We start from the raw sequence: 21,732 nt of genomic DNA on the forward strand, positions 1-21,732 counted from the left end.
CCCGCACCGGGTCTACGATTGCCAGATTGATTTGGTTCCCGGTGCCAGCATCCCTAGCGGAAGATTGTACGCCCTGACGGAACCGGAGAATCTCCTTTTGCGCTCATACCTGGATTAACTTCTGGGGTTAGGGTTCATCAGACCCTCAAAGTCTCCCGCCGCTTCACCCCTTTTCTTCATCCCGAAGGCCAATGGTGAGTTAAGGGCCTGCGTGGACTTCCGGGAGCTGAACGCTATCACCGTGAAGAATCGGTATCCTCTGCCGCTCATAAATGTCCTACTGGAACAGGTGAAACAGGCTCAAGTGTATACGAAACTGGATCTCAAAGGGGCATATCATCTGGTGCGGATGCGCGATGGCGATGAATGGAAGACGGCGTTTAAGACCCGCTTTGGTCTCTTCGAATATCTGGTCATGCCGTTCGGGCTTTGCAACGCCCCTGCGGCCTTCCAGTACTTCTTAAATGAAGTGTTCAGAGACATCATGGATGAGTACGTAGTGGTGTACATTGATGATATCCTCATCTATTCCAACAATGAGGAGGACCATGTACACCACGTGGCTACCGTACTCCAGAGGCTCAGAGAACACCAGCTGTTTTGCAAACTAAGCAAATGCGACTTCCACGTAACATCTGTGGAATTCTTGGGAGTGATGCTAAGCCCAGCAGGACAGGAAATGGCGGAATGTAAGGTTAAGGCTGTGGAAGAATGGCCAACACCACAAGGGGTGAAAGACGTACAGTGCTTCATTGGGTTCGCCAATTTTTATCGTCGTTTCATCGATGGGTTTTCAGGATTGGTGGCCCCTATTACACAGTTGTTGCGGAAGGCGCAGCCCTTCATATGGACCGCAGAAGCGCAGAATGCCTTTGAAAGACTGAAGAAAGCCTTTATTTCTGCGCCTATCTTGGCTCATCCGAATCCTGAATTACCGTATGTGGTAGAAGCAGACGCTTCCGAGGTGGCCATAGGAGCCATATTGTCTCAAAGACACCAACACTCTGGAGTGTTGCACCCTGTGGCGTTTATGTCCCGAAAGCTGAACCCTGCGGAAAGAAATTACCATATTGCAGAGAAGGAACTCCTTGCCATAAGGGACGCTTTTGCGGAGTGGAGACACTGGTTGATGGGGGCCAGACATGAGGTGACGGTGTACACGGACCACCGCAACCTACAGTTTATGACGGCAGCAAAACACCTATCACCGCGGCAAATGCGGTGGATGCTTTTCTTTTCCGGATTTGGTTTCCACATCACCTACAGGCCAGGCTCGGAAAACAGGAAAGCGGACGCCTTGTCACGTCAATCAGCTGCGATTGATGCACCCCCTGCTCCGGTGCACTCTATCATCCCGCCGGGTGCCGTGATAGGAGCGGTACAACCAGACCAGTTCCAAAAAGGGGTCCAGAAAGGGATCTGTACCTTCGCATGGAAACAATGGCTATCATGCCACAAGGAATGGAAGATGGTAGATGGCATGCCAATGCATGGCAACCGTTTACTGATACCCACTCACCGTTTGAGAAAGCAGGCGTTTGCTTGGTGCCACACGTCACCATGCGCGGGCCATTTGGGGTTCGAGAAAACCGTGTCCAGTCTGGATAGACACTTCTGGTGGCCATCGATGCGGTCAGATGTTCGTCGATGGGGAATGGAGTGCACCGTGTGTGCCACAGAGAAACAGGACCACCGCAAACCACAGGGCCTGCTGCAGCCTCTTCCATCGCCCAACGAGCCATGGGAAAGCATTTCAGTGGATTTTATAGTGGGGTTGCCAAAGGATCAGGACTGTACGGCGGTGATGGTGGTAGTGGACTACTTCACTAAGATGGGGCACTTCATTGCCTGCAAGCAAGTACCCTCGGCAGGTCAACTAGCAGTGCTCCTCCTGAAGAATGTAGTGCGGCTACATGGATTACCCACCACTATCATATCAGACAGAGGCTCGCAGTTCACGGCACAATTCTGGAGGAAGTGGTGTTCGGCGCTGCACGTCAAATCGGCTTTGTCTACCAGCTACCACCCGCAAACGGACGGCCAGACGGAACGCCTTAACCAGACCCTCAAACAATATCTATGTTGTTTTGTGGATCAAGGAAAGGAGGATTGGGTAGATCACCTATGGCTGGCCGAAATCGCCTACAACAACGCTACCCACAGCTCCACCAAGTCGTCCCCTTTCTACTCCCCCTATGGTCACCATCCCAGGTTTCTGCCTTTTGTTCACCCGACAAGAAACCTGCAGGTGCCAGAAGCTGCCAGGAGAGTGGCACGCATCAAGGATGCTCTTCTGCGATCTCGTGCATGTCTGGAGGCAGCTAAGAGGTCACACAAGGCTGCGGCGGACAAGAAGCGGAGACCGGGACCTCTGTAAATGGTGGGGGATTATGTGTGGGTGTCCACCAGGAATCTACATTTCAGGAAGCGAAGCATGTTCCACCCTAAATACATCGGACCGTATCGCATTACCAAATGCCTCAGCCCTGTGAATGTACGCCTGTGTTTACCTAGCCACTTGAGGATCCATCCGGTGTTCCACGTATCCCTCCTAAAACCGGCCGCTAAGGGCGATCGAATGTCCTCAGCCCCTGTGTCAGTTGACGCCGATGTGGAGTATGAAGTCGAAGGAATTCGGGACTCCAAATGGCGGGGAGGCAAGCTGTGGTATCTGGTGGCCTGGAAGGGATACGGCCCAGAGGAACAATCATGGGAACCCGAGGCGGGCATCAAAGCACCACGGCTGGTCGCGGAATTCCACAAGAAACACCCGGACAGTGCAGGGCCTGTTCGGAGAGGTGGATAAGGGGGGATGTACTGTCATGATCTACGTGGCGCGGGAGAGCGCTGAACTCTACTTCAGTACAGAAGAAGGATACAGCCGGGAAGTACAGGAACTACAAGATCCGGCATGCCAAGCGGGTGCGTCACACCCGGAAATGAGTATATATAGCGCGTGGGCCGTAGGGACATTGTCGAATATTTTGATTCCAGATCGGCTGTCCGTTGTGTCCCGTTTGTTCCGTGTTCACGGGAACAAGGAGCTGTGTCCAGATCGACGTTGGAGTAGGTATCGCAGTTTGGAACTCCGATAAAGTCTCCAAGAAACGAGCGGCTGCTCGTTATACCTTGCAGTTGTGAGTCTCGGTCGAGCGTTGGTTTTTACGCTCCCGAGACGGACAGGAATAGAGACGCCCACCAAAGGAGGTGGTTGCTGCGTCTCTATTTTGGGTTTACTCGTTGCTTCTTGTACCATCCCGGTTGAGCACCTGGACAGGTGTTCCCGAGGCTCTAAGTGTCCGAAGGATACCTCATCGTGCTCCCCCCATCAGTCGTATTCGAACGGCATTTTCGGCCGTTTCTCTGCACAGTGTCCTCTGTTGGCCGGACACCGGGACCGGTGTCCATGCAGAGGACGGTTGGATCTCGGCTCTTATATTAGAAGCCAACGACTGATGGGTAACGTATGAGAGACCTTGTGTTACGAGACTTAATAGCACTTTCTATTATTTTGTATTCCTTATTTCTATGTGTACTTGTGCTTATTAAACAAGAACATAGACAAACAATTGTTTCCGTGGTTTGTTTTACCGTTAGTCCTCGATACCGAGAAGTGGGGGATTACAATTCCCCACTGGATACCTGGGTAGGGAGGAGGGTGGCGGGGACGGGTGGTGATCGAAAGCATGATGCACTCTACCTAAGATACCCTTCCAAAAAATAACTGAGACTCTAAGAAGTAATCGGGTTGAGACAGGCTATCCTAGGTCCCTGTGTAAAATTAATATCTCCTTAATTACACCATCAGCAATTGGTTAAGGCATTTTGCCGCCACATTTTGTGAACAATGATTGAAATTCAGGATGACTAAACAATTGTGGGGTCAATAGCACATTTAAGGTCTCTTTATCATCCCCACCAAGGCATCAATGAGGGGGCTCATTTACACTTTATATGGTCCTAAAAGGTGAGTAATTGTGGGCTGAATCTAAGATGAACTAAGCACTTGCAGTCATTGACACCCAGATGCAGTATGAAATAAATAAGGAGTTATTGGTCTGCAACAGCCCAGGCTGTCACCTGAGTTTTATGCATTAAAGTTAAAGAACATAAATCTCTTGTGGGAATGATAGTATGAGTTGCTGTCTGGTCAGCGTACCGGTCCCCTGAGTGTTCTAAGTTGGAAAGGTTGGGACATTGAGGGAGTAGGAAGTGAATGTATGGTGGTTAGATGTCATATACTAAAACAGGATAATTTTGCCCCAATGGTTGTGCAATGTGCACTTCAAATAACCGTATAAAGCCCCAACCATCACCCTCAAAGGCCAGCACATGACTTGTACACATTTATACAGCTAGCAATAACCTCGACTTAAATACCATAATATGGTGACATTTGAAATGCCCCGTCATCTATCTGAGTATCTGAGTTCAGATGGGGACTAGGCATTACGGTACCTTGAAGGGGAATATCCAAAGTCCTACTGAAAGTTCTAAGCACTCCGTGTCATGAGATGGTGTGATGGACTAGTTGGAGGAAGTCAATAGTCCTCATGCAATCAGTGTCTTCAGTAAAGTAGACGTCCTCGGGAGGGATCAGTCCAAGCCCAGTTGGGTGCAAATGGAAGTTTTCATCTGATTTGCAGTTCTGAATTTTGTGCAGCTAGCACATATCTGCCTAAATTAGTCTTCACATTCCTTCAGGAAAAGCCTGGTAAAATGTGAACTGAAACTAAATGTTCCAAGAACAAAAAGCTGTGGTATCAGTAACACAAAACATTTAAACTAGGGGCTATACTTCATTCAATTAATCAAAAATCAGAAGTGGGAGGTATAACTGTACCCGGTAAGAAGCATATCCTGCCGTATCTGTATTTACAGAATTTACTGCAACAAATTCAGGACCACTATGAGTGAGATCTTATGATTAGCAGGAAACATGTTGTATTGAGGTTCTCTCGTAGGGGATTTCCATGTATAGTCATAAGCGTTAGATAGTCCTACCCATTTGCGGGTCCCCTGTTGCTTTTTATGTTTAAAGTATTTTATTGAAAGGGTACACAGAACAAAAGGAAAAACATTCAAGCAATGGCATTGTGCTGCAGTCCCGGGAGCCCATCTTCAAGTAAATGCTACATGTCCTGCAAGAGCAATAGAGGCTGCGTGGGCTCCTCGTCCATCGACATTACATTCGATAACACCCTGAGGTAGAAGAAAGTGTCCGTGCCCTCCCCTTTTAAAAGAAACAGTTCCCCCCCAACTCCCCACACCCCCCTGTTGTTCCCCAACTCCCTCCCAACACCCCCGTCCAGTGTCCTGTCTTTAGCCAAACCTACTGTGTTCAGCCCCCCTCACTACTCCCAAACACTATCCAACCCATGATTATTGTGCAGTGAAATCTAGCGGTGGTGTCAATCTCAAGAGCCTCAAGTACCTCAGACAGGTCAGTTCCCTAAATTCGGTAGCCAGCAATGCGTGGAAGGGCTGCCACAACTCCCCAAATTGCTCTACCTCCCCGGCCATCATCAGTGATAATTTTTCCATACCCAGAACATGCCACAGCCTATGCAACCAGCCCGTGATAGATGGAACAGTGGTGGTCCGCCAATGGATTAGGATATTCTGAACGGCGAAGCCCAGTGCTATTGCAATTTGTCTGCCCCTACGGGAATTTAATGGATACATCAGCCCGTTGGGCAAGCCCAACAGGACATATGCCGGAAAGCGGGGCAACTCTATTTCAAATCGAGTATCGACCTCATCTAGCACCTCTTTCCAATAAAGGCTCAATACTGGGCACTCCCACAGGACGTGTGTCAATGTGCCCGGGTGCCCACATCCTCGCCAGCAAGTATTATCGATATGCCTGTCCATCTCATGTAACCGCTCCGGGGTGTAGTACCAATACGTAGACACTTTAGTGAAAGTTTCAGTAAGTCCTACATGATATGCAGAGTGTCGTGCGCGGTATGAGATCTGGTCCCACTCTTTATGGCTCAACGTTCTTCCCAGCTCTCTGTTCCAGCGTTCCCTACCTGGATTATGAAAGTGTGAAGGGGAAGGCTGCAGTAATTTATAAAGATCTGTGATGAGTTTAGCGTCCGAAGTACGCGTCACTAGCCACCTCTCGTACGGCAATAGTTTCCTATCTGCCAGCTCACGTACCTGTGGTTGCAAAGCCCAGTGTCGCACCTGCCAGTAGCGCATCCTATCTGTCTCAGCCAAACCGTACTCCTCCCTAAGCGTTTGGAAAGGGAGAACTCCGTCCGGCCCGTACACATGGAAAAGTGACCTACAACCAGCAGCCCGCCAGTGCGCGAAAGCCCCCTGGGTAACCCCTGGTGTGAAGTCCGGGTTGTCTGCAATAGGAGTAAACAGGGAGGGGAATGTGGTAAGCTCGTGTGCTGTGCTAGTAGTGTCCCACACCCTCAGCGGGACCCGTGTTACAAAAGACGCGTAAAGATTCGGAGGGCGGTGAGCCCTACGCAAAAAGGGCACCTCTTGTAAAGGGCGACCCGCTACAGCCTGATCTTGAAATAACCAATGCTTGTCCGACTCCCATCGGCTCCATTCAACCAGATATCGGAGCTGCGCCGCTTGAAAATACTTGCGTAGGTCTGGGATTCCCAGCCCCCCAGACTCCGGTGCAAGCATGGAGAGAACTCTCCTCATCCGTGGTTTGCGGCCTTGCCAAATAAAACGGGATAGGATCGATTGTGTCTGCTGAAACCAGCCCCTAGGTGGGTGTAGCGGCAGGGCCCGGAATAGGTACAGTATCTGAGGGAGGACAGTCATTTTAACCGCTGCCACTCTCCCTAGCCACGATATCAACCCTTTGCCCCATCTCCCCAATTCCTCTTTAATCTTCCCAGTCAAGGCCGTATAGTTGGCTGTCACCATAGCCTGCAGCGTAGGTGCCAACAGAATGCCCAGATACTGGACTTGGTGAGCCGACCAATGCATGGGGAAGAGGCCCTGCAACTCTCGCCGTGTTGCAGGAGTCAGGGAAATATCCAGTGCTGTCGATTTGCCCACGTTCATTTTGAAGCCAGCCACCCGTGAGAAAGCCTCCAATTCACCGATACATGCGGGCAGTGCGCGCCTCGGTTCCTCCAGGGTCAAGATCACATCGTCCGCATAGAGGCTGACCGTGTGGACATATCCCCCCATCTTCACTCCGGTAGCGTCCGGATTCTGTCGGAGCCTCTGAGCGAGTGGCTCCATATATAAAGCGAAAAGGAGCGGGGATAGGGGGCAGCCCTGTCCTGGTACCACGCTCAATGCCAAACCTCCGAGAGCCACAGCCATTCACCCGTACCACCGCCGACGGGAACCTGTAACAATTAAAAACCAGGGTCCGATATTTCTCACCTATACCCATCCTCGTCATAACCCGTTCTAGATAGGGCCAGTGCACGCGATCAAACGCCTTTTTGTCATCCACCGAAAGGAGCATTCTCTCTCCCGGAATCCGGGAGGCCTTCTCCAGAACGTGCACCACTCTCTTGGTGTTGTCCACCGTCTGCCTTCTGGGGACAAAGCCAGCCTGGTCCGGCTCCACCAGGCCCGGCAGGTGAGGTGCTAATCGCGCCGCCAGAATACCCTTGTACAGTTTCAAATCCACGTTCAAAAGGGAAATCAGGCGGTACGAGCTGCATTGGGTCCGGTCTTTCCCTGGTTTAGGGATAACCGAGATCGAGGCCTGTAGGAGGTCCGGAGGGATTGCCCCCTGCTCAGAGAATGAATTAAACAATTTGGCTAGTACGGGGGCCAACGTGTCACTGAACGTCCTATAGAAGAGCGCCGTGTAGCCGTCCGGGCCGGGGGCCTTCCCATGTTTAAGCCTGGAGATGCCAGCGACCACTTCCTCGACCGGTATCTCTCTTTCGAGATACTCCGTTTGTGATGGTTCTAGGGACGGGAGTGTGACCGAGTCCAGGTAGTCCTCCGACTCCTGATCCCGCAGATCCTCCCCGGTGTATAAGTCCGCATAGAATCGGCGGAAGACCTCGGCTATCTGGTCGTCCCCCGTGACTAGTCCGCCAATCTCACTCGCAATTTCCTTTACCCGATGACGTTCATTGGCCACCCTGAGTTTATTCGCCAGTAGGCGACCACACTTGTCCCCCCCGTGTAATAACCGTGTTTCAGTCGAAGTGCAGCATATTCTGCCCTATCCATGTCCAGGGATGACAGGAGCTTTCTCGCTGCCTTCAGCTGTTTCCAAATCCTGGGAGGCCCCGTACGGCGGTGCACTTCTTCCAATTCCCTTACTTTTTGGGTGAGCTCGTCCCGTTTCTGCCTCCGATCCCTATTTTCCGCCGAGGAGATCGCAATAAATTCCCCTCTGACCACTGCTTTAAGAGCGGCCCATTGCGTCGCCGCCGAGGTATCTGCGTTATCATTATGCGTCTGGAAGTCCCTGATCACCTCCGTAACCTTTTGCACAACAGACTTTTTGTGTAGCAGAGCGTCCCTGAGGCGCCAGACCCCCCGGGGGCCCGGTCGACCGGCAGAGAGAAGCTCCCTGAGACCGGCGCGTGATCCGATAGAGATAAGACCCCCACCTCCGATGTCGTAGCTAAGTCACGTGCCGGGCCGGTAACTATGAGGTGATCCAGCCTCGCGTAGGTTTTGTGTGCGTGAGAGTAAAAGGTGTAATCTCGGTCTGTGGGATGCAGGTGGCGCCAAAGGTCATGAAGATCCAGGTCCACTAGTTGGGATTTAACTGCTTGTGACATTTCCCCTGTCTGTGGTGAGCGCTGTGCCGACCTATCTATATTGGAGTCTGCCACCATATTTAAATCCCCACCCAAAATAATGTGCCTGTCCGGGGATGCTGTTATGTCCACCAATGCCGACGGAAAGAAGCTATCCTGACGTTCATTCGGGCAGTAAATCGACCCGATGGTTAATGTCAAAGCCCCCAATTTGAATCTGTGCACTAATAGCCTCCCTTTTTGTTCCGCAAACTGAAAGTCCGCTGCTTCACCCAAGATGTCCCTGAAGAGCTCCCTCAGATTTTCCGCCACATCTGTCCCCTCTTCCGTGGATGGTACACCCCGGACCCTGATGTTGTTCCGCCTAGAGCGGTTCTCCAAGTCTTCGTTGTGGGCCTGGAGGTCCATCTGTTGGTCCCTCAAACGCAGCACCTCCTGTTGTAGCTGCGTGATCTCCTCCTCCTGCCTTTGAGCGGAACTTTCCACCGTGACCACTCTCTCGCCAAGGCCGTCGACTTCTCTCCAGGTCTCGCGGACTTCCCCGGCCACCTCCTGCTTCAGCGCCTGAAAGTCGTCTCTCAGCGTCCCAAAAAGCGACTCGAGAAAGGACCGAGTGACTGGGGGTTCGCCGCCGCCTGTTGCATTGGAGCCACTTGCTGCGTTCGGGGACGGTTGGCTCCTGTCACCCCTGGTCTGAGACCTGCCAAGCATCTCGGGGAGCGTACAGTCGTTTCGTTTATTGCCCTTCTGACTCTCCATCTTGTCCTCAAGGCCGCCCTGCCAAGAACTGGCATCTCGTCAGCTGGGCACCGGGGTGGCGACTCCACTCGCCTCGTCCGGCTCGAGGGACTCCGCCTCGTGTCGCAGGATGCTTCTCTGGGACCCTCCGTGTCCAGGGGGCGACTACAACGGCTGGGCGCCGTCGCTTCCGGCCCCGTCACAACCAGGGGCAGAGAGTCGGCCGCAGCCGCGCAAATCGGGTCCTCTGGCCTGGCTCGTTCTTCGGCTACTGCCAGAGTTAGCTGCGGTGAGCCGATTATCCCCGACGTAGTTCTCAAGGGCTCAACTCTTCGCCGTCCGACTCTTCACCATCACCGAAAGCCAAAATGGCACCTCCGAATGCCCCTGTAAGCCCTCGTTCCCCCTCCGGTGAGGGTTCCAGCTATGGGCGTCTCCCCGCCCGGCTCAGGGTCAGTCACCAGCCGGCCAGAAGCGGACTCCTCCACAGCAGCTTGAGGGACCCGGTTCCCTTCTCGTCGCTGCAACTTCTTCGCCGCTTATGCGTCCAGTGACCCCGCCCTTCCGGCTCGCGGGCCTCCGATCAGCTAGGCCGCAGCCGCGGTCTCAATTTCGATAAGGATCGCAGCCAGGGGCGCGACGTCTCCGCGAGCAGCCCGTCCCCTCTCCAGGTCGCAGGTCCTGACACGGCACTCAGGCGTGGCACCCGCTGCCCTCCGCTGTACCGCATCCAAATTCTACGTGCTTCAGGGAAGGAGCTCAGGACAGCCGCAGCTAGGACGCCATTTCTCTTCGCGCCTGGTCTCTGCGTTGCTCAGTGTCCCGGGCCAGATTACAGTCACTCCGAGGTCAGATTGCGGCTCCGGTACAGCCCGAACCGTTTCCGCACCTTCCCCACTCGGTTTCACACCGATGGGGGGGAGAACAATCTATACAAAAGGCTCAGGGCCCGGGCTGGGTCGGGAGCTCCGGAGCGTCTCCTCACTCCGCCATCTTGGCAACGCCCCCCCTGTTGCTTTTTATCCAATATAACTGCTTAAGTGCCGAAGTTCACCTTTCTTCGGGAAGGTCTTAAAAAGTCACTTAAATTCATGATACAGCCCTAGGACAAGGCTACAGTGGCCAGAATTCTTCATCTTGGAGTGGCAAAAGAATAGTCTGTAAAGAAATATGTGCCTAGTACATGAATAATTTTGTAAGGCCACAGAAAAAAGAACCTTCACAAAACCTTTTGCTATGAGAAAACAGAGATAAAAAGTGCAAGGCAATGTAGCCCACAGGCTGCCATTATAATTGAAGAAAAATGAGGATGTGCCTTTAAGAGCAGAGAGACCTCCAATATCCCATCATGCTCAGCCAGAGGCAGTTACTTCAGTTCTTTTTTCTGGCTCCTTCTGACAGGACTCTTGAAGTTGGACTCGACCTTTCTAGTTTTTTTTTCTTCTGTATAGAATTTTAAAGTTCAGTCTTTTTTACTTCACTCGACATCTTTTGTCTTTCTTTGTTGAGTGAAGTATTTTCCTGGGCAGGAAAAAGGCCATCTCTCTTTGGCAAATGTCCTCGCTGTGGCAGGAAAAAGGCCAAAACAGACCCCCACGAGGTCTGTATTATTTGTCTTCCATCTTCTCACTTTCCTGCCTCCTCTAAAATCTGCAAGACCTACTCCAGATGAACCTTGCGTGATAGAGAGAAGATTGACCTGCAGGGAAGGGAAGAAGGAAGAAGCCAGTGGAACCTCTGAGTGAGGGAGGTGTTAACTCTTTCACCAGAGCTCTTCCTTCAGCCTCCTGTGGTTATGGGAGGTCTGAGAGGTGTTTTTCAGGCAGAAAACTATTGGTCCCGGTTGATGTCGAGGCGATCGACGACGAGAGGAGGTACGGTGCTGACATGCTCATGTCATTGAATGGCTCGATGTCGCACAAACGTAGATGCTCAATGTCAAGAATCAAGCGAGCGAGGTTGAGAATTACCTTGCACCAACAATCGACAATGAGACATGTATTGACGTCGAGGGATTACGACTCGCCGTCACTGAGAAGTGGACGGTCGCAGTCGAGAGCAAATCGACCACGTGAGTGGTCGACGTCAAGAAGCCAGTCGACATCATTTTTTTTTTTTAAAACACATTTTTATTAATTTTGCACAGCAACTTAGTTACCCCCAAACACAAAACCTCCCAACCCAGCCTCTCTGGGCCAGAGAGCACCATAGGAATCATGCATTAACAATTTTTCGAGGAATCTGATTGAATCCACATGTCCACAGGTAAATAAAATCACAGCCAATAGTCCCAGTCATTAATCATATTGAATTCCGAGCACTCCTCTCCCCTCTCCAGACCCCAGACCCCTGTCACTCCACCCCTCCCCTCCTTCCCCCCTCCCTGTTCCCTCAACGTCGGTGTGTTCTGACTGTCAACGGATATGTGATACATGGAGTGTGAGACCTCTACTCCGGATTCGCCCCTTTCTGGTGCTTCAGTACCTTCCTGCACTTTGTGATGCTGCCCCTGTTCTGCCCGCGACTGTTGTTCCACTAGCGAACGAACCAGGTCCCCCCATTCATGTGCTGCGTTCAATGCCTTCTCGTTGTTCGTGCGCCGCGCCAACCTAAGCCTGACTGCCTCTTCCGCGTTAGCCCATTTTAACAACTCTGCCCTCCATCTTCTACTGCTAGGACCTTCGCAAGATTTCCAGCGTGTCGTAATTTCTCTTTTCACTAACACTAAGCCCATATCTACAAATTTACTTGTTATTTTGGTTTTGGGTGTGTGTGGAAACCAGTGTAGTACGCATGCGGCAATATCAAAATCTAAGTCGCGCTCAGTGACCAAATTCAAGAAATCCCCCACTTCTCACCAATAGTTTCCCAGTCTCGGGCAGTACATAACATATGCTCCAATTCCACGCCTACTACACTACACCTGGGGCACACCGCACTCTCAGCCTTAAAATATCTCATTATCTTGCCAGGCGTCAAGTATGCCCTATGAATTATAAAAAAGTGTACGAGCTGAAAACGCGCATTCCTGGTACTTTTCCACGCCCTATGCAACAACTAGCTCATGTTGTATCCGGTATAGGTTTACCTATCCCCTCTTCCCACTTCTATTTAAGCGTGTCAAGCGGGCCAATGTCTCATTTGACATTCTCGAATAAAGGCATGTTACAGCTTTATCAGTACCCGCCGACATTACCACATATTCGCACGCCATCATCGTTGCAGGCTCTGCAAATCCCCCCTTCCAGTACTTTTGCAACGCACAGACCAGGGCAGCATGTAGCAAGAATCCCCCCCTAGGGAGGTCGTAGCGCTCTTGCAGAGCCTGATGCGGAAGCATCGTACCATCTTCATAAAGGTCTCCAAGCACCTGAATCCCTGCCTTCTCCCAGTCCTGCAAGGACGACCAGACTCCCCCCATGAGGCAACGCCGCTGACCATCCCCAAAGGGATTTCAGGTGCATAAGGATGAGAAACTCAGGCACGCCGATGACTCCGGTTCCAGCACAGTCTTAACGTTTTTTCCTCCATAGATAGATCCCTGACATCCAACCACTGCTGTAGAACTATGAAAGATAGGATATGCCTCTCTATGCCCTGCCCCGCAATTCTTCTGGGCCCCTAAATTCTTGTGCTACCGCTTGAGTGAGGAGCTGAAGCTGCGCCGCTAGATAATGGAGCTCCAGATCCGGAACCGTAAACCCTCCCACCGCCATTGATCTAATCAGTGTCTTCAGTGCTACCCTACGTCTGCCAGCTCCCCAAAGGAATCCCACCATCATGGATTGCAACAATTTAAATAAGGATCCAGGCACCCACACTGGTAACGCTCTAAAAAAATATAACAGCCTGGGGAGGACCACCATTTTCAACAGAGTCGTCCGCCCCAACACGGACAACGGCAGCGTGCGCCAGAATGCCATGCTCCCCTTCAGTGCACGGATACACCTACCCACGTTGCTCTCCAGCATATCATCTGTTTCATGGTAAATTTTTACCCCTGGCCCAAGTAATTCCGGCGCCTCTCTCCCTGGTCCCACTGGCAAAAGACAAGTCTTGGAACAGTTCACATTTAACCCTGAAAGGTGTCCAAAATCCACAAACAATCTAGTCGCTCCCGTCAGTGCTCTTCCCTTATCTGCCAGGAACATCAGCATGTCATCCGCATACAACGAGATGTGCTGTAGCTCCCCTCTATAGGTCAGCCCCTCATACCACTGTCCCCGCCGGGCGCATACCGCTAACGGTTCTATCGCCAAGGCGAACAGCAGCGGGGACAACGGGCAACCCTGTCTAGTTCCGCGTGCCCCTGTATATCTGGGCGATATCATCGTTCCCACTTTCACTCTGGCTAGTGCAGATGTATATAGCACTGTTGTCCAGCCCACAAAGGCGTCCCCAGTCCGAAACATCTCATAGTCTTGTAAAGGAACGGCCACTCCAGGCTATCAAAACCTTTTCCACGTCTACCAACAATATTGTCGCCATTGGCGAAGTAATGCGGTCCTCTCCCATAACTCTCACCAACCTCTGTATATCTGTCTATCTAGTCGGAATAAATCCTGCCTGGTCTTCGTGTACTAAACTGGTCATATGCTGCATCAAACGCGTGGCCAAAACCCTGCTAAGAATCTTGTAATCCGTGGACAGCATCGATAAGGGCCGATAAGCAGGCCCATCCGTGCTGTCCCGTCCCGACTTCAACAATGGAACAATCAGCGCCTCTCTCATAGACAGCGGCAAGCACTCCAAATCCCGGGCTTCTCTATAGACTTCCAATAATTTAGGTGCCAGCAGATCCAGGTACTGTAAATAAAACTCTATCTGCAACCCATCTACCCCTGGCGTCTTGTTATGAGCCATGCCTTTAACAGCACTTCGAAGCTCCTCAACCGTTATATCTCTGCCCAGGTGAGCTGCTTGTTCATCTTCTAACTGCGGAAGCTGTAGGGATCCCAGGAAGGAAGCGATATCCTCCTCCCCTGACTTCAGCTTACTCCGATACAGGGACTCATTGTATTCCTGGAACTTAGTCATTATCTCCCTCTGGGAATACACCACTCCCCCAGGCTCAGTTTCCAATGCCAATATCGAAGACCCCCTCCGTGATGAATTGGCTAGCCACGCCAGAAGGGTGCCCGCCTTATCTCCCTCTAAGTGGGTCTTTGCTAGGTAACTCTTATAGTCAAAACAGCGTAGCCTCTCTACCTCCACCGCCACAGCTTCCTTAGCTTCTGTAACCTCGGCCTGCACTTTCGGCCTCTCCGGCTGCTTCTGTTCCGCCAATCTCAATTTTAGTTCAGCCCTTTCCACATCTTCCATCAGCGTTTTACGTACTCCAGCATATTTGCTTATACAGACTCCCCGTAGGACCACCTTAAAGGCGTCCCACTCTACGGCTCTTGATGAAGCCGTGCCCGCATTTTCAGCAAAATATTTCACAATCCCTTCCCCCACCTCTCTTCGAAACACAGGGTCCTCTAATGTATCTGGACGTAATCTCCAAGTCGGGACGGATGACCTGTCTTTCGTCCAGTGCATGGTTACCATCAGCGGGTTATGATCTGATAATGTTCCAGTAAGGTACTCTAAATTGGTCACAGTAGCCGCGACTGACTGGGAGCATAATACTGCATCCAGCCGGACATGTAGCTCGTGTAGAGACGAGAAAAAGGAATAATCCCTATCCTGCGGATGTTGAATCCTCCACACATCTGCCAAATTCCACGTAGCCTGCCAGTCCTGTCTATACTTTGCCAATTTATGGACCGGGGAATCCTGTAGGGGGGTGTGACCTGTCCCACAAAGGATCCGATATAGAGTTGAAATCCCCGCCCAGCACTATTGGACTCGCCAAGTATTGCGCTAAAACCCCAGAAATCCTGTCTAAGAAACGTGCCTGGTCTACATTCGGTGCATAAATACTGCAAAAAGTTATCTCTCTACCATACAGACGCCCTTCAACTGCTACGAATCTCCCCTCTGGGTCAATTGTTTGTCGCAGCACCTGAAATGGGACCCCGGCCCGGATCCAGATCAACGTCCCCCGTGCAAATGCCGAATAGGACGTGCTGAATACCTGTCCCCTCCATCTGCGCTGCAGCGCTAATCCCTCCGCTTTGGTAAGGTGTGTCTCCTGGAGCAACGCCACATGTATCCCTCTTCTAACCAAATATGCATGTATTTTGTGTCGACGTGACATTGTGTGGAGACCCCTGACATTCCACGTCATACATCTCAAATCAGGTGTAGCCCCCATGATCATGCCATTGTCGGCCCCTCTCCCCCGCAAAATGCAGAACACACCGGCAATTAACATACCCCACTCTACCCCCCTACCCCATCGCACCCCCCTCCCCCGGAACAGGACCTAGAACAACATTGCTAGCTCCCATCCAAACCGCCCCAACTCGCAATTCACACCTAAGCCTGACAGTAGCCACTGTAGGCAGGCCTTATGGGCTATGGGGAGGACTTGTGCCATTGGATGACCCCTACTAACCGAGCGGCCCCCGCTCCCACCCCTCCATCAAAGACATCTAGCCCCCCAAAGACACCCATTATACACTAGGAGAATTCAAGTGCTGCTCGTGGAGCCGGCAGCCCACCCCAGCCCAACTAGCCAGGCAACATCCCCAGGGCTCCGCCCCCCACCTACTGCATCACATCCCAGCGTCCATGAACAAATCTCCAGTACAGGTCCCAATGTTAGATACCCAGCCCCTAGAACTCGTCGTTACTCATCCAGGAGGCCATCTGCAGTCGCCGGAGTAACCTGTGGCAGCTTATTAATCTCTGCCTCCGAGGCTTCAGCCTCAGACTGGGTCCCGCCATTCTCTGCGTCTGTGTCCTCCGGAGAGTGCGTCGGCAGCTCGCCTGACAAAGCCTGCACCGCCTCAAGCGCCTCTTGTCTCTCCAATGCAGTCTGTGCCGGTGATGGTTTCCGTTGATCTCGTCTTGTGCGCCGAGGGCATTGTGTCTGCCGCTGAGGAAGAGCTGCACCAAGGGTATCATTGTGGCGGCCACTACGGTCTGTTCCAGCTCTGTAAGTCTCTAGCCACGCCCAAGCGTCTTCCGGAGTATCATAAAACATCGTGGTGCCATCCATCATGATCTTTAACTTTGTGGGGCATTACCGAGTATGACACCGCCACGCCATTGAAGTTGCTGTTTTCTTCAAAATAAAGATGCATATACTTACCTCCTGCTGTGGGCTCCGATCTAAGAGGGCAAACTTTGTTGGATATATATATATATATATATATCTCACAAAAATGCATGGTAAAGGCCACAATGTAATGTAACACATTGTACTGGTCAACACGTGGTATTACATGTGTGGTATTGCCATTTGTTTTAATGTATGATATTCCTAAATCCTCCTATTTGTTTTGTTCTGCGTAATTACAACTGCTAGGATTTATCTATACATAAAGCCTTATGGGCCAGATGTACATTACTTTTTTGTGCTCGTAAAGGATTAGGGGCCAGAGCAGGTAATCCTAATATACCGATTCTAAAATACCGAATGTTACCGATTCGGTATTTCAGAATCGGTAAATGCTATGTAGGAAAAAATTCGGTAAGTATTACCAAATCGGTACGATTCGGTATACCGATTCGGTAATTCCCATTCATTCCTATGGGCCTGGAGGTCCATAGGAATGAATGGGATTTACTGAATCGGTAAATACAGATTCGGTAATGGGGGAACACATTCAAGGGTGGCATGGTGTCACATTTACTCCCTGTTGCACCCCTGAATCGTGCATGTGTGCACATGTGGCACACATACATGCCCTAAGGGCATGCATGTCTGCCACATGGCACTTTTGGAAATGCACAAAAATGCTTTTCCAAAGGTTTTCGATATTTACCACTAACTTTTAGTTGGTGGTAAATACAGAATCCTTAACTATGCAATTAACTCATTTGAGTGCTCCCTACATTGCAGATTCGGTAATTTACCGATTCTGTATTTTAAGGAATCGGTATTCTACCGATTCCTTAAAATACCGATTCGGTAAATTACCGAATCTGTAAATTGGCCACCTACATCTCAAAAGCCTAATACCGGTCGGTAACGGTCGAAATTCGGTAATTTCGGCGGTTACCGACCGATATTAGGCTACCTACATCTGGCCCTAGATTCCTAGAATCCAACAATTTGAGACTGCAAAAAGGTCTTTCCATATATACAAAACTAAATAGTGATTCGGTAACACATTACCGAATTGCAATTTAGGTTTGTGACCAAATACAAACTGTATTTATAAGGGGTGTGTTCAGGGCACTTCTTTCTAATACTGAATCAGATTGGTATGTAGTAATGTTTTGCAACCGAATTCTGGTCACAAGACAATAATCTTTTATCGCTTCCTCAAGGGAGGTGGCAAGCCATTTGGAAATATGAAGGGTATCCGACGGACCGTGTTCCCCTTGTGACTTTTGACAAAACCATTTTTAAAAGCAAAAGCAATCACAGACATAGTTTTCTGATCTCAACAGGCCACCATCTCTGTGATGACTGTCATTCCTAGTTGGTCGAAATTTGCAACCTACCTCATTAATATTCATGAGTTAAGTTGAATTGCAACCCACTAGAAATCGATAATTTACTAACCAACCAATTAGCGCGTGCGTCAGTTAGAAAATTACAGAGCTGGTTGCAAAAATACTGGTTGTAAATTGTGACTGTTTTTTTGCAAAAAGTTCCTAGTAAAGCTGGCTCTATATTTTTAAACTGTTATTTGATTGAGTGTGATTAACATTTGAAACTGCACTTGACATTTTGTCAGTTTGCACTGTTGTCCCTTATGATCTTTTGGTGATTCAAGTGGTGAAATGGAGTAAATGGGTTATCAAAATAGTACTATATGTCTGAGGGCCTAAGTCACTTGTGCGGAATGACAATACCTAGACTCTGCCTATAAGTCCCCTTGCCTTTTCCATTCTTACCTTTATTTTCAACTAAATATTTTGTAGCGATTCTAGTTGTGGGACTTAAACCAGTGGTTTTAGACACAGACAAGTCTGACTGATGAAGAGAATGCATTTTACTAGTAAAATGTTTTGTATCCCTTCTCCTGACTTTGGATTTAAGACGACAATTGAATCATAACTCATCTAATTGATTCACAGTTCCTCCTGGGGTTCAACCGCCACCATTACTTGGAACTTCACCAACAATGTATACTCAGCAAAACTCATTGGCAACAGTGGGCCTGTCGACACCTTCGCCTGCAAGCTATCAACTAACTCAGACCGCTGCGTTGCAACAGCAAGCAGTAGCTGCGGCTGCACTACAACAGGTAAGCCAGTGTGTGAGGTATAGAGACAAGTTTCCAAGTCATAACAATTTTATTTTTTTAAATTGCAAAATCAAAGCAGATCTTTCAATTGTGGTTCTCTTTGTCAAAAACTCTGTTTATTGGCATTTACAAATATAGTTCATGCAGTACATCAGGATTATTTAAAGAACACATGATCAGCATCTGCCACCAACATGAAACATACCATTAACCTCTCTCCTCCCCTCAAACATCTTGCTCCCTCCTGACCCCTGTGAGAAGTTGGCCTGATATATGATGCTCACTAGTTCTAGTGATCACCTTGTATCAGTCCAAACAACCCTTATGGTGATTGGTTGTAAGTCAACCTTATAGTCCAGCTATCCTAATGGTAGCCTGGACAAAGCAGTCTTAGGCTAAACTCTTTTGGCATGTGAAGCCAGCTGTTTTACCACATATAACCCCTTGAATATCAAATGAAAGGACACCACACAGGTAGTTATGAAAATAAACAAGATATTTATTAACTAACATACACCTCTGAACTCTTTATGAGATTAGAGGGCTAAGCACATGACAAGACTCTTAAAAAAAATACGTTAAGTTGCACAAATTACAATGGTGCCCTAAGGGCACGTCAAACCATATACTAAGTAAATGGTATAAGGAAATCGATAGAAGGAATGGAGCTGTCCAGAGTGATAAGCGTGGCTCAAATCCACCCGAGTGACTTACCGCACTCACCTATAGTCACTATATAGGAAGTCAGCCGGACAGTGGTGAAGAATAAACAAAAGTCTTTATTAGGCCAAACAACACTCATATGAGAGGGCCCTGTCCGACCTTACTCCTAGGAGTGCGAACGAGAGGACTGACTCTCTGCATCACAGCAATACATTATAATGCAATACAGTTAGTAAGGGTACGCCCCTTGTGGAAAATTACCGAAACCCGGACCAGTGAACAATGCCATCATACAGCAGGCATCTGCACCTGCAAAGGATACATCGCTATCTCTACTCAAGGCCATGGAGCTAGGCTTCGGCGTCTCTGGGCATGAGAACATTACTGATAAAGAGACTTGTTAGTTTCGGCCACAGCAAGCCGAGAAACGAAAACTGCTGTCTTAGTGAATTTCTGTATTCCTGCGGGAGGGGCATATGAGCGAGCAGGGCCCGCAGGCACAGAGGGATACACAAAATGGTGGCACACAGGCTAAGCTAAGGAACTAATATGGTCACACGTACATTTGAATATGAGTAAAGGAGCAAAAAAAATAGTTCAGCATAGGTGCATATACGAACTTCATCAGTTAGCCATATGATGCTAACTCACACATCACCAATGAATAATTGGGGTATCGAAAAGTGAATTCTATCAGACCCTCCTTTTAGCATCATTGGCTAACTATGGCCTCATTTATTTGCCAAAAGGTAGTGTCGACATCCATTCTAGGGGCAGGACATTTCTACACCTTTCTTTTTATTTCTTTAGTCTAGAACATCCTCTGCAATAAACATCAACCAACTTGCATCAGCAGGAATTTCAGTAATCATAGAAGTTGTATATTGACCAGGTAACTTCTTTTTCGGACGTAAATTCGTAGCACACATAGAGCAACATGGAGGGAGGCAATATACGCAAAGGCAGCAAGTCAGTATTACACTCACCACACCAACCAAACCCATCAATATTTTCCAACCCCAGGAAGAAAAGGCACCCCAGAGCCACCCCTGTAAGGACCATGTCCCATTATCCTGATGCAGTTCAGTCGCTAATCTATGTAATTTCTGTACGGCCAAGTTAACAGTCGGAGCTGAGTCAGGGATATACACGCAACAAGATGTCCCGATGACGCGACAGGCCCCGCCCCTATCTGCCAGTATGACGTCAAGCACCATCCTGTTCTGGATCGTAAATAATCTCATAGCCTGAATCTCGACAGATGGAGGCAGAGGGCGTACTCGCATTGTCATTGTCCACCCCCTATTCTGCAGTCGAGGAGTCAGGAAATCTGGCTGCTGGAAATATTTAACAAGACCTATGAGAGTATACCACCCCACACAACTATTCACAGGCGTCAAAGGGAGTGCTAGAAATCTATCTTTCTTATAGGCAGCAGAAGGCAGGAGCCCACAAACCCAACAATCTGTCAAATTGGTGGTGGCATGTGCATGGTGCAAAGTCTTAATAAAAACATTTTCTTTGTAACCCTTTCTCAACATTCTTTCACCATAATCGACAGTAATCATATTATGTTCAGGAATGGCAGTGGGTGTGGGTGCAAACACATGAACGGGGTAAGCTTTATCCAGGAAAAACAATATTCCGAGAGTCACTATAAAAGCAATTAGGACAATTATTATTACCACTATTTTTCCTTTTCGGGGAAGGGCCAACCAGGGGGAATCAGGTACAGGTCTCGGAGGAGCCGCAAAGGGCTGCTCCTCATCAGGGATGGGACGGCCAAAGGGATACATTTTCAAGAGCGTCCAAAATATATCAAAAATGAAGAAAAGAGAAAAACACTTCTACTAAAAAAAATAGTCCCAGACAATCCTCGACCGGCCAGAGGGGTTCTTCAACCCTTAAAAAGGGATCTTCTCCCTGTGTCCTTCAAAGCCTCACAGGCAGGCTTTTACCGTCCCTACCTTATTCCAACGTCGCTTTTTAACAATTGAAAACAGGGGAGCACTTAATTCGGGCCCCGCACCACTCTATAGTCTCATAAAACGCAATCTTCGGCTAAACACCAGGGCTCTTACAAGTCCATCCCTACCACTAAATCTTCGTATTCAGAAAGTTCACTAAGCCCTTCTTCCAGTGTTTAGTCCATCATATTCATCACTGTTACTTATTTTCTTCGGGGCCGCAAATTATATCGAGTGCTCCCTGGCACTTCGGGGTCAGTGAACAAAGCAGGTGTATCTGTGGCAGATGCTGGACTCTCTGGTGTCACTTCACTTGTAGCAACAGGAGTAATA

General features: G+C 49.5%; 1 protein-coding gene across 2 annotated transcripts in view; it reads left to right on the top strand.

Annotated features, from left to right (window-relative positions):
* CCAR1 (cell division cycle and apoptosis regulator 1) overlaps positions 1–21,732 on the top strand; it is a 1,290,009-nt gene that overhangs the window by 131,657 nt on the left and 1,136,620 nt on the right. For both annotated transcript variants that reach the window (XM_086922386.1, XM_086922387.1), the window contains exon 3: positions 18,600–18,769. In XM_086922386.1, the coding sequence (XP_086778512.1) occupies positions 18,600–18,769 (170 nt within the window). The remainder of the gene's footprint in view (positions 1–18,599; positions 18,770–21,732) is intronic.

Source organism: Lissotriton vulgaris, chromosome 5 (assembly GCF_964263255.1).
Source record: "Lissotriton vulgaris chromosome 5, aLisVul1.2, whole genome shotgun sequence".
Taxonomy (NCBI): domain Eukaryota; kingdom Metazoa; phylum Chordata; class Amphibia; order Caudata; family Salamandridae; genus Lissotriton; species Lissotriton vulgaris.